The 14,552-nt window shown below is 33.3% G+C and overlaps 1 protein-coding gene across 3 annotated transcripts in view; it reads left to right on the top strand.

Moving 5' to 3' along the window:
- LOC148597922 (uncharacterized) overlaps positions 1-14,552 on the top strand; it is a 33,973-nt gene that overhangs the window by 954 nt on the left and 18,467 nt on the right. For all 3 annotated transcript variants that reach the window (XM_088562292.1, XM_088562294.1, XM_088562291.1), the window contains exons 2-5: positions 6,581-6,664; positions 8,801-8,912; positions 9,189-9,315; positions 14,367-14,474. In XM_088562292.1, the coding sequence (XP_088418418.1) occupies positions 8,802-8,912; positions 9,189-9,315; positions 14,367-14,474 (346 nt within the window). In that variant the 5' untranslated portion in view covers positions 6,581-6,664; position 8,801. The remainder of the gene's footprint in view (positions 1-6,580; positions 6,665-8,800; positions 8,913-9,188; positions 9,316-14,366; positions 14,475-14,552) is intronic.

The following is a 14,552-nucleotide window of genomic DNA, read 5'->3' as shown; positions in this document are numbered from 1 at the left end:
GGACTTCTTTTTAGCTCACCTGGCAGAAGGCCATGTGAGCTATTGCCATCACTTGGTGTCCCTCATCGTCCATCTTCGTTGTCCATCATCGTTAACAATTTTTCAAAACTCTTCTCCTCTGAAACTACTTAACCAATTGGAACCAAACTTGGTATGAATGTTTCTTGGGGTATCCTGCTTAGAACTGATTTGGGGATTTTTGATCCCTTGAAAAACATGGACGCTGTTACTAAAAGTAGAACATAGGGGTCAGGCAGTAGTTCTTTGCATATATATATCCAAAACCGTTAGGTTTAGCCAAATTCTGACATGGGGTAAAAGTGTTCAGCATTATGAGATCTATCTGCGGTAAAATTTGCATTCTAATTTGTTAGGCCATGATGGAGTTATTGCCCTTTTTCAAGGTTTTTTTTTTTTTTTTTTGCTATTTTGAATATTATTTCTTTCAAAAATCTTTTCCTCTGACACAACCTGACCAATTGGAACCAAACTTGGTATGAATGTTTCTTGGGGTATCGTGCATAGAACTAATGTGGGGTTTTTGATCTGTTGGAAAACATGGCCACCGTTATTAAAAATCCAACATAGGGGTCAGACAGTACGTTTTCGCATTTATCTCCAAAACCGTTGGGTTTAGCCAAATTCTGTCTAAGTAAAAGTGTTCAGCATGATGAGATCTATCTGTGGTCAAATTTTCATGTTAATATGTTAAGCCATGTTGGAGTTATTGCCCTTTTTTGACTTTTTTGTTGCCATTTTGAATATTATTTCTTTCAAAAATCTTCTCCTCTGACACCACTTGACCATTTGGAATTGAACTCGGTATGAATGTTCCTTGGGGTATCGTGCATTGAACTAATGTGGGGATTTTTGATCCGTTGAAAAACATGGATGCCGTTACTAAAAATTGAACATAGGGGTTAGACAGTAGTTTTTCGCATATATCTCCTAAACCGTTAGGTTTAACCTAATTTTGACTGGGAAAAAGTGTTCAGCATTATGAGATCTATCTGTGGTCAAAATTTGGTGAACATCTGTTGACCCATGTTGGAGTTATTGCCCTTTTTGAACGTTTTCTGCTGTTCTTGATGTTATTACTTTCAAAAATCTCCTCAGAAACTACTTTGCAGAATTTAATGAAAGTTGGTATTTTTGTTTTAAAGGGTATCCTGAACAAAATAAGTGTTTGGATTTTTGATCTGTTATAAAGCATGGCCGCTGTTACTAAACATAGAACACAGGGGTCAGACAGCAGATTTACGATTTGTAATAAAGCAATCAGTTTTTTGACTAATTAGTTGACTTCGAGACGTCAGGGTTAATTAACCTTGAAGTCCTATCGGGGGGACTGATTGATTACCTCGAGTTATCCAAGGTTTTGATTCCTCTGGGTTCGAGTCATCCGAGGTAAAGTTGTATTGGAGTAAGGGGAGTTTTGCTTGGACTTTGTAATTAGTTCAAGTTATCCAAGATTTCGACTAATCTGAGTTTGACACGTCGAGGTTCGACTATATCTCCAAAATGGTTAAGTTTAACCAAAATCTGACTGGGGTAAAATTATTCAGCATGAAGAGATATATCTGTGGTCAAATTTTGGTGAAAATTTGTTGACCCATGTTGGAGTTTTTGCCCTTTTTGGACGTTTTTTTCTGTTTATGATGTTACTACTTTGAAAAAAAAAAAAATCTGCTCCTCAGAAACTATTCTGCAAAATTCAATGGAAATTGGTATTTTTGTTTTATAGGGTATCCTCAACGAAGTGACTGATTTTTGATCGCTGAAAAAACATGGCTGCCGTTTATAAAAATAGAACAATGGGGTCACACTGCAGATTTTTGCATACATCTCCAAATCTGTTAGGTTTAGCCAGTAGCTTTCAATTGCTGAAATAATCCTTATTATAAGGCTTACATATGTGTCCAATGAATCAAATGGACTCAAAATTGTCTGACAACTCCTTGTTAGAGTTATTGCCCTTAAAAGGCACAAATTTAACCAGGTGAGCGATTCAGGCTCCTGGGAGCCTCTTGTTGGTCTTGATAGATTTAGTAATAAATTTACGTTTAAGTAATTAATTTCTTGTAGTAATGTGTCTGGAAGTATAAAATGTGTTAAATATTTTCATTTTAACACACTTATAAGTTAAATCATCAATCATGTCATATTTTACTATTTTTAAACAGGTAGTGAATAGCAGTGATTCTATCCAAATAAAATTGGCGGGAAAATTCAAATTGATAAAAGTGTCTAGTTTTTGAAAATCTTGTGTTTTCTTAAGCTGATATTGGTTTTGTTTAATTATAATTGTTAAGTAGGATAAATACTCTGTTGATATAGCATATTAACTTTTGGATAGATTTTAAACGGGGGGTGTAATGGAACAAAATTTGTAAATATGTGTGAAGTTGCATAGTATAGATTGACATTCAGTTTACACATATTAAAAAAAAGGACAGTCCTTAATAGTATTTAAAATGCAATGTATGATCACAATTTTATTTAACATCATATAATCTTTGAAATTTTGTCCATGCTACAATTTTCAAAAGAATAAAAAAATCACCAGTGCTGTCAGCACTTAGGTTTTTCTTACATTGTTAATGAAAACAGTGCATTGGTAACAGACTTCTTGTTTCATTCTCCTTTATGTTATCATGTCATGGTTTAATTGAGGTAATTCAAAGCCATTTGGAAATAGTCCATTAGCAGAGATTAATAATTTCTTGTAATATACATGTACATGAAGATACATGTTCTTTATATTTTCAAATATACTACAAATGTATGTACATTAGACTTGCTGCAAGTTTTTCTTTATTATATAGATGACATAGAAAATCTACATGTATGTAATTAACCTCTCTGATAACACCACTACTAATTTCTAATTTTCCTCTTTCCCAAATTAATCAGTAGATTTGCTATCAGAGGGATACATGCAATCAATTAACTTTTTCATATATTCTTTAATATAAAGAGAGGGACATGTAGCAAGTCTATATATACATGTAAAATGTGTATTTTATTTATAGGACTATAGGAGAGTTTGCCAATCTCATTAGTAATGTCATATTCACTAATTAAGTGTAAATTATTGGTTGGTAATTAATCAACTAAAGAATTGACAATTTCTTGATAACAATTCCTATTTTCAAAACTTTATAATTTTGTTATTTTTTTATCCAATTTTGTTTCTGTAAAATGTTTCATTAGAAGAAAAAAAATTCATACAAGTGTATTTTGTATGTGCATTTATAACTCTTTTACTTGAAAAATAAATTTGATGTGATATTTATTTGTAGACCTCTTTTTGTCCCCTGTGACGCATCTTGAGGGGACATGGAAATGCTGGGCGTCCCTATGTCTGTCCGGGTTTTCCACACTTTTTTTAGATCACCTGACCAAAGGCCAAGTGAGCCTATGCCATCACTTGGTGTCCGTCGTTGTTGTGGAAAAATTTTTAAAAATCTTCTCCTCTGAAACTACTGGACTGACAGGTTTTAAACTTGGCATGATTGTTCCTTAGGGTGTTCTGCACAAAATAAATGTTGGGATTGTTGATTCATAAAAAAACATGGCCGCCATAACTAAAAATAGAACATAGGGGTCAGATGGCAGTTTTTTGCAAATAACTCAAAAACTGTTGCTTTACCAAATTTCTGGCATGGGTAAAATTGTTTACAATCATGAGAAGGACTTATGCCGAAATTTTCAAAACCATTCATTGACTGATGTAGGAGTTATGTCCCCTGAAACAGTTTCGTTTTGTTGTTTTGTTTTTTTTTTTCACATGTACAACTTTGTAAATCTTCTTCTCTAAAACCATTTAAGATCATTGAATGAATAATAGTTCTTTAGTGTATTGTGCTCAAAATGACTGTTGTGATTTTTAATCCGTGAATAGATATGGCTGCCTATACTAAAAATGGAACTTTGGGGTCATAAAAGGTTTTTGAAAAAAAATTCAAAAATTGTTGCCTTTAGCAAAATTCTGGTTCAGGTCATGAAAATGCTATGAAAAGCATTTCCTGCATTTGACAATTTAGTTGATTTTAACTTAGCCTGTCTCATTCCTCAAGTTTTTCAAATAAGCAAATAGTTAACCAGGTGAGCGATTCAGGGTCTCTTGAGCCTCTAGTTTGATAATGCTCCTACCAAACAAGTTTTGTTTTTGTATGTAGTCTTATTATGAAGAGTTGCAGATTAAGTTCGACTTTGTTTATGGTTGAATGATTTTTAGAAAAGTAATGACCTGTGGAATTTCAGTTGATTTGATCTTTTTACGTGGGGGACATTGGAACAATGTTCTTTTATTTCATATCAAACTGTAATAAAAATTTGATAACTGTATATTTGTTTATAAATTATATGCATAAAAAAGAGTTTTATTTGCTATTGGGGAACGAAAATTATTTTTCAATTATCTAATAATCTTAAAAATGTTTTTAAAGTTGATTCCTTATGTCACTTTTGGATTTTTTGCCAACGAAAACCAAATCACAGGTGAGCGTTGACATCACTGGGTTGTAAATTAGCAGGGGCCCAGTAGCCCAGCTATAAATAGAAAATAACTTTGGGCTTTCTGTTTTTTTGGGGCCCAGTCAACCACTATGCAAATATTGCCAATTTCTGTCCCTGAATCATGACAAACTCTCCTATTGATTTCCATGACATAATTGCAGACACTTGGGGACAACTTTGGCAATATGATTAAGGCTTTGCCTAGGAGGTACAAAACTACATTTGTACATTTGTATTAGTGCTCTGATAATATTTTACTTACATGTATAAATGTTTATTACGCAATGCCACATTGTAACATTGTGAAAGTCTCAAACAATGGGAATATATAAGTACCTGAGTTCCTATAACACATACTGCACATGAGATCTCCATTTAAAGTTCAAACCATCATTTTCTAACAGTATATATCACTTCTGAAGTACAGAAAAAGCATATTTCCAAGTACAATTTTGAGCCAATCTGACATCTTTTAGAGCATCTGCATGTACATATTTAGGATGTTGCTGAAGTTCTTTACCAAGTTGATGGATCTTGATCATATTTAAGCAAAAGGTTCCTTACCTTGAAAGGAAGATAGGATTTTTTTTGCAATTTATTTAATGGCCCTAATCACTTGAAATAAGGGGTTGAAAACAAGCCTGTATACTAAATGTTACTTTGTAGGTGTCGCCCTTTCTGTCAGTTTGAACTATTTTCTAAGCAGCTTGCAGTATAGTTATGAAACTTAGTGGGATCTTATATAACCACATGGAGATGTGTATACTGTCAGAAATATATATTTGGACAAAAATTGTCGAAATGATGGCTTTTAAACTTAATAGGCATTTTTCAACAAAACTTGGTCTCATGTGTTGTCCGCAACTCCTCCTACATGTAAATGACGTGCAGAGTTGTTATGAAACTACATGTAAATGAGGCGTTAAATTACCGTATTGGGATGTGCAATTTGTCAGGAATTTATGTTTGGAGAAAAATCGTAGAAATGATGACCGTTGCAACCTTAGCATTTTTCAGCAAAACTTGGTCTGATGCATTGTCTACAACTCCTCCTTAATGACTTGCAGAATTGTTTTGTAACTCAAAAGCATGTTTGATTGCCATATTGTCAGGAATTAATGTTTGGACAAAATGTGTAGAAATGAGGACTGTTGAACTTAGGCATTTTTCAGCAAACTCAGTCTCATTGGTTGTCCGCAGATTCTTCTCAACAACTTGCAGGATTGTAATGAAACTTAACAGGGTGTTAAATACTCATATGGAGATTTGCATATTGCCAGGAATTCATAATCATTTTCTATTATTTTGTTGTCAACAAGAAAAAAAGTACTGATTTAGTAGGTTTTAGAAATTGCTGCAAATTGTGCGTCATATGTGCTTAATCTTTCCACCATTAAAATTTTGTCTAATATGAATCATTTGTTCATAGTGATTCCCAAATGTTCAGTGTTCAACAGGCTGAGGGGGTTTAAGTACCATTAGGGACAATGTCTAAGTATTGCTAATGTCTTGCCATGTTCATAAACCAGTTGTGTTCTTTAATGTGCTTTAATGTACTTCTATGTGTACTGGTTTGCCGTCAGATTGGAGCAATGGACAGCAGTAGACTTCAAATTCAATTATTCAATTCATTAGAGCTGTGGTAAGTACTTGGATACTTTTGAAGAACTTATTTCAAGCCATTCAGGTACTTACCGAAGTGAAAAAAGTTTCAATTTCCAAGAAAAATGTTTGCTGTTTTCCCTTTCCTCAATGAGACCGCCAACCAGGTTGTCACGTGTTGATGGGTTACGTCCCTTTGAAAAACTGATTAAAATGGCCTATTGGATTACTTAATAGTGCTATTTCTAACCAGGGTCCAAAATTAAAATTTGATTTCAATAAAAAAATTGACTACTCGGAAGTTATTTGACTTGTGTGCTGAATCATATCTTGTATTAATTTTTGAAATTAGTCCTATTTTCAAATTTGTCCACTTTGAGGCACAAAAAATATGAAACTAAATGTACATTGTGGAGATCTTTATTTACATATACATGAATGTTTATTTTTGTTTCAGTTTCTTAGATATTGGTGAAGTTAGATATTATTAGAAAGAGAAAAAAATAAAAAGAACAACTACTGGTGGAACATTATAGAAGAGGTATTTTTTAAAAATATGTATGTGGGGAGGTTGAATGGGGTATACCATCGTACTTCCGTGCATTTGCGTTAGACATCCAACATACTTCAGTGTTGACCATCGCAGATCAGCGCAACCGTCACACTTCGGTGTCCCCATCACACTTTTGAGTCTTACATATACATCACAGTTAGAAATAGTAGCCTGCCCGCCAGCCCGACAACTGCTATTTTTTTGCAGGGCTGGTTAATTTTAGCAAAAATTTAGATAGCTATATAATTAATTTTTGGGTAAATTGTATTCAGGACTGACTAGAACTAAATTGAGTTTCCTACCCTGGTATACACTGTATACTTCTAACTATTGTAAGTAACCAAGAGATTGTGTTCCACATTGTAATTTGCTGTTGAAAGGTTTTAAGCAGCATCCATAGTTTCTTACAGGGTTCTAAAATTCCCATCTGCTGCAAGTGATATTCAGCCAATTCAGTTACTTTTGTAGAATTTGAAGGTAATTTCCATCGGAAAGCATAAATCTTTTGGTGGTGTCCATGCAAGAACCAAGCACGTGACATTTTGTTTTCAGAAATTGTTTTCATCAGTTTCATATCAAGTTTTATTCAAGGAAAATAGCATGGCTGCTTTTAGAATATTGCTAATAGAGCAAGATGAGCGATTCAGGATCTTTAGAGCCTCTACTTCATTTTTCGTCTGATTTTTTTAATTTCAAATTTTGTACAGAGTAGTGTCCAAATCAGTGGTTTTGTCCAAAATGCATTGACATTGAAATCACAGTCTGGAGTTTTAAACTACCATTCTGAGTAACAGAAGTTGGTCAGAAGATAAAGGTCTAAAGCCTAAAAAACACTCTGATTCCTTTTTTTTTATTGGGGTCCTTCTACATGTATTTCTCTTACAAAGGAATTTACTTAAGTATCCAACATTGGGGACTTGGGGTATGTGAGCACACTCACTAAGGTTTTTTAATTGGGTAGACTGAGTGTGCTCTATATTGGGGAGGAGGGCAGTGTAGCGTGTTTGACCAGTGCCCAGGAGTATAATCTGCTAACTATCTAAATTTTGGGTAAATATTTGTAAGATATGGTACAATGTAGGTTGTTAATTGACTTTTACAGTTCGTGTTCTTGCTGTATCTTGAGTGGAACAGGAAGACTGTGTAGTGTGTTTGCTCCTGGATTTAAGTCATTATCTGCTATCTACATATATCCAGTGGTCTAGGATTTTTCAAAAATTGAGGTTTTCTCGGGAAAAATTCATATAAAATCAACTTTCCCTCAGTCAATGACTGCTTTCCTAACAAAACAAATCCTTAAAGCATATGAAGTTTTCAACTTGCCATGGGAAAGTGTAACTAAGTACGTTGTACCTAACTTTCCCTGACCCAAATTTCACTTGCCCGGGTAACGGGAAATAGGAATCCTAGAACACTGATATATCTAAATTCATTAGGGCAAGGATTTGTATTGTGTTTGCGTTCGATTATTTTTATACCTTGCTACACTATGCTCTCCAAAAAGTTGCATGTCCATCCGTCAGTCTGTCTGTCTGTCTGTCCCCTGACACATTCCAGATGATAACTTGAGAACTGATTGGTGATTTGTTTTTTGAAACTTTTGAAACTAAGTACCATAAAATACAGGTCAAGTTCAATTTTCAGCAAAATCCAAAAGGCAGTTAATGAGTTATGCCATTTTTTTTTTCAACATTATACACTGGGTTATATCACTTAGTATTTCATTAATGCCCAAGTTTTTGGTTCATGAAAAGTAGTTGCTATGTACATGTACCTGCTGCTTGATTCAAAATTAGTGGTTGTTTAAAAAAATTGACTCAAGTTGAGAACGGTAATACAATTGTGAGCTTCAGGTCATGATAAACTCACTTTTGCCATCTAGACCTTCTGAGGGCTAACAACTTTCAGTACAATTTTTTTCAGGCAAAAATATGAAACCAGAACAATTTCACATTACTGAAAAGTCTTTTGTCAATGACAACCACGAGAAAGCTCACTGTTAAATACTTACAAATACCCCCAAAAAATTAAAATCAACAATTTTTTGTTCACAATAAGCATTTTAATTTAAATCAATTTGCAGCTGACTTTATTTTTAAAAAAAATATTTGTTTTTATTCACAGAATGTCTTACTATCACATTCCCGATCCAGAGGAGTTGATGCCTTGCCCTTACGATAAGGTGCATATGGTGGCTGCCAAACGTATGCAGTATCATCTCATGAAATGTAGGAGGGTATGTACATTGATTTTCAATTCTAAGAATGAAATTTAGAATTTGCCAATTTTTTTTAATAAACTTCACATTGTTTTGGTACAAGATTGAAGTCATCACTGCAGAAGTTTTATGGTTATCATCATGAACTCATGGATCATGACGATGTATACTACTGTACCATGAAAACTGATTTGTTCAACGTGTCATAGTTTTCCTTTCCTCTTTTGTCATTCCTATTTTTTTCACCATTACCTGATAAGATATCGCTTAATGTCCTATATTTTACTATTTCAGAATTACTCAGGGAGGGAATTTGCCACTTGTCCATTCAATGCCAGACATGAGATGCCTAAACCAGAGCTACGTTACCATATTGCTAATTGTCCTGACAAAGCCATGCTTGAACCCATTCTAAGTTATGGTGAGATTGGTATTATGTATTATCATTACAGAGTTGTGGCCCTTTGATGATCCATTACTATAATTCCACATGTTACAAATGCTCCAATAAAACAATGCTATATTTTAAAATATATAAATCCTCATTTATGGTACATGTTATATGATTGTACATAGTAATTTTTTCAAATATCTCCAGATGTTAGAAGTTCATGTTTCTCCAAATATTACCTTATGGTAAATTCTTAATACTGTGAAAGTACTTTAATTCGTGGATTCCAGTTTTCGTGGATCAATGAAGACACAGAAGTTCATGGATTCTTGAATTCGTGGTTTTGAAAGGTTTTCAGTATACACATCAATGGAAATCTCCTTTTCATTGGTGATCAAATTTCGTGGTTTGGCCTACCTATGAAAACCACAAAAATTAGAATCCCATGAGCAATAGTACTTTCACAGTATGCATATTCACAGTTCCTTAATTTTTACAAATTAATACTGATCTTGAAATTTGTAAAAAAAAAATAAGTAGAATAATACACTGAGAATGTAAGTAAAATGACAGTACATTATTTTGAATATGGATGCTTAAGCTTATGAAAAAGAGGATGTATTGATATCACATTTCCTGTCCTAAATCCTTTCATGTTCTTTGTATGCCCAACTCCTCGTAAGTCATTCCAAAGAACTTTATGAAACTTAAGGTTAAGCATCTAATGTAGGTAGATGTCTATGTTGTAGGATGCTGTAAAAGGGAGGTAATTAAAAACAGGGTTTTACATATTTTAGCCTTGGATGTCAGTAACCTCACTGAGAAAACATTCTACTGATTATTATTATACATTTCTACATTATCACCATATGTAGATGAATATTGTTGCAAGATGCTGTAAAAGGTAGGTAATCAGAACAGGATTTTATATACATTTAGCTGTGATAATCACTTACTTACCTCACTGGGAACAGATTATATAATTATTGTGGCAAGTATTATACATTTCTTCATTATATCACCACATCTTTCAGACTCCAAGATGGAGAGGTTGAACTTTGTTCCAACTAGGTGATATTCATGTCATGGGTGTTTTCATGTCTTTCTTCAGCTACATTTGTTATTTATTTGGTGCTTTCAAAAGTAGACAGTAGTCAATTTCTCCTTCCTAGGTCTGAGTTATTGTTGCCTACTTTTAACTAATTTGTTTAAATTTTGTTCACGGAGAGGTAACTGCAGGCTATTGGATTTATGGACAATTACTCCTGGATTTTGTAAAGCTCTGCCATTTTATGTTTTGATTGCCAATGAAATCAGTCTTGAATAAATGTGTTATAAATGTCTTATACATGTATATACCTGTTTTGTGCAACTCTTAGGTACAAAATGTATTCGATAGATTTAATGAAGCCTGTGGCAGTTCCCAGAATGGGGGAGATGACTGTTGCATATCCGAAAAGTTGGTGGGGGGTGGGGGAGATGACTATTGCATATCCGAAAAGTGGGCAAGGGGATGGAGGCAGTTGACTGACCTAAATGGGACTCACTCCAGTGATTTTCAATACAATCAACAACATTTATTTTTAGCATGAGACGGAGCTTGGATTTCCTGATCCCCTCATAGGATTTACCAATGGAAAACCTCCATTGCTCCAACACATACAAATTTTGACTTAAATGGGTCAAAATCCAGGAAAAAGTTTGAGAAAATGATTAGTCATTGACTAAAATGACTAAGCCTACAAAAATTGCTGGCCTGCATACATGTATTTCTTACCAGAGGCATAAATAATTACACCCTTGTCTGGAAAAAAAACTTTCAGGGAACATAACATAAATGCACACAACTTACAAAAAAATAATTAAATTCATACATACAAAAAATGTATATACTAGTAGAAATAAAAAAAAATCAAAATAGTGTTCTATGTTGACAAATCAAAAACAGTCTTAAAAATACTTAGGTATTGTCAATTCTCAAACTTTAGTAATATAAAATACATTAAACATTTACTTGTACTTGCATAGAAAAGTTCTTTAAGACAGGTTAAAGAGGAACAAAACATCTTGTGACCTATACACTGACGGTCATCAAACACAACAAAAAACAAAGTAGAGTGATTGATTTTTCACTCTTGAGTTATGGCCCTTGATACGTAAATGAAACATCGTATACATTGTAAACAAAGTGCACTAAACACACAAAAAATATGGTATGTGATATTTCTGCTTTACAGAATGATACATTTTAGTATACAATATACCTGGTATATAAAAGGGAGATTGCCAAATGAATTTTCTCTTAAGAATTTGATACTTTATACTAAAACTGTGGTATGTGTTAAACAGATTGATACATTTAAACATAGATTAAAGGGAGATTATCAGATAAATTTTCCCTGTAGAGCTAATGCCCCTGATATCCTTGACCAATAGTAGTTTATTGGTACAATGTGGACCATATTACTATACTCCCATGACAAGGTCCCTGGACCACTATACTCCCATGACAAGGTCCCTGGACCACTCAAAACAGCCAAAATAAAGGTATTACACTTAAGTAAAAATTCAGGGCAGCTTATGTTTTTTTCACTGTAGTCTTCTAACTCCAAGGAAATTAGTAAAATGTCCTCTACAACTAATTATAGTTCCTGAATTTATCAGTTGGTTCACCTTCAAAGATTTTTCTCACATATTTATTTGAAGTACCAATCCATATAAAATTCAGAGGCTTATAGTACAGGAAACCCCACTGAACAAACGAAGCTTTTTTATTCTACATACACCATAGTTTTTATATTACACGTGCCTTAGCCTTTATGTATACAGATCTGTATTTTGGAGAAAACTATGCATTCATTTCTCACTTAACTTAATGAGGTAGACCTAGGGTAAGGGCCATAACTCTTGAAATCATTAATATGTTTGTATCTTATTCAATTTCACCAAAGCCTATCAAGCTTTCATTTGAAACGGATTTAAATCAATCCAGGTTACTTTGACACTTACATGAAATTGATGTCAAATGCTGAATACAATTATTCCAATGACTTGTAAGAGTTGGGTCCCTTACTCTATAGGTCTACCTCCTTAAATCAACCATCTCAACAAATCAAGAATGATAACTCTTACACTGCACTAATTTTATGTTCAGTTGACATATTTGTCATCTCAAAGTGCAAAAACAGAATTAATAACGACTTACAACTGTGTCTGAATAAGAAATAGAAGTGACTTTGCAGGGTTTTTTTGACAGAGTAATCAAGGGAACCAAGGTTATAGAGGTAATCAAAAGAATGTAATCCAGGGACAAAGACCAGACATGGAAAACAGACATACACAACAAAGAACATAAAGTAACTAAAATAATACATACAAAGTAACAAAAGTAAATGAGCAACTCGGACTTCACTAAAAACTGGGAGCATGGACCAGGTGCACTGGTAGGGTAAGCGTCCTCTGCTTTTCTAGAAACACCCGCCAAGTGTGAATCATCTCCTGTATGAAATTTATCCAGACTTAAACTTAACAATATTATGTTATGGGTGTTTAAAGAAAGTAAAAGTTTTCACATTCATTTCTGATTTCTTTACCAGCTGATAGAAGCATTAATTTTCTTATTCTACATCCAATTATTTGTCTGTCTGTCTGTTGTCATTTTCTGGTTTGACTGTGGTCAAAGTTCATTGTAATTCTTGAGAAATACTTCATTGGTGGTAGTGTTGTACACACATTGGCTAGTAGGTCTCTATAATTATTTTATACTGAATGTAAGCAAGGTAGAAAATATGAATATAAAGGCCAATTCTTGTGTAAATGAGTACAATACCAAAATTTACATGAATTATTTTGATTCTAATATGACAAAAAAAAAGCTGTTGCCAAGGGATATATTTATTAGGCCTAAAAAATCTGTGTTTCCGGTAACCATACTGACACTATTTTTCTCTGCTGATCCTTATTATTTATGGTGTCAAAAAACAAAAACATAAACAGAAAAAAAATTGGGATTTTTAGCTTTTCTGTCATCAATTTTTTTTAATTGCCCTGCTCTCCAATATGGAGGTTCAAAATTCATTTAAAAAATACCTTCCCTACCGACCCTAATTTTGAAGAAGATAATACCAGAAACACAGAATTTTTTTTTAGGCCTTAGGTTATATATTGTTTGATATTTAAAGGATGTCATATTAGAACAGACAACAAAACACAGTAGATAACATGGAAAAGTTCTTGTTTTGGTAACATTTACCTAAATTTAGCCCATAGAGAACATTTCATTTTCAGCTGTAAAAAAAATATTTGCAAAAAAATTATGTCTCTGATACTCAGAATAGAAACTCATTCCCTAAAGGCACAACCCACCTTGCAGTGAAAGTTAGTATGCTAACCCTTACCCTACTTGTCACCCCCCAAAATGGATTCTTAAGAATAGAATTTACAGTGAATTAACTATATATATCATGTGTCAAGACATCAAATTGAATTTTCTATATTTGGTTATTTTAGATTTTATGAAAACTTGTTCTAATTTCTGGTCTAAAAGTCAATTTCATAAAATATTTTAAGTGTAAAAAAAATTGGATTGTGGCATCAAAAATTGAAAAACATTTTACACTTACAAGTTGTTGCCGAAATCAACAAATTGGGAAATAGAAAACTTCAGAAATTTTTTAAGTCTGAGTATGAACTTAAAATTCAGTGGTAATTCCTATTAAAATTTTGGGATTTTATGATATCACAAACATGAATATAATTTCTGATGTAATTTTAAAAATTCCTTATGTATTTTGACCTTAGAACCAGTTCATATTGTATCACAAAAATGGTACAATATTTTGTATCATCTACTATGTAGAATGTCTCAGATCATGGCTAAAATTCTTCTTTTTTCTTCAAAGGGTAAAATTTCACCTGAATATAGCTGAAATATTGCTGCTCGGCCGTTAAACCCCAACAATCAATCAATCAAAGGGTAAAATTTTACCTGAATATAGCTGAAATATTGCTGCTTGGCCGTTAAATCCCAACAATCAATCAAATGGTGAAATCTAACGCAGATCATAATTTTGTTGTTTTAGAGCTATCGAAGAACTCAGAAGAAGGTCAGAACTTCAAAGGATGCACAGATCTGCCGAGATATGATGATAGCTATGTCAGTAACAGGAATGCTGAAAACTGGGATGAGGGTAAGGAAAATATGAAATAAACAAAAGGTCCATTAGAGTAGTCAAGAAATAAAAAGATACAAGGTATTAAATGTCAGT

This window comes from Perna viridis, chromosome 14 (genome assembly GCF_037379345.1).
Source record: "Perna viridis isolate PV_CMFRI_1.1 ecotype Kerala chromosome 14, ASM3737934v1, whole genome shotgun sequence".
Lineage (NCBI taxonomy): Eukaryota > Metazoa > Mollusca > Bivalvia > Mytilida > Mytilidae > Perna > Perna viridis.
This window is presented reverse-complemented; position numbering and strand designations above follow the sequence as displayed.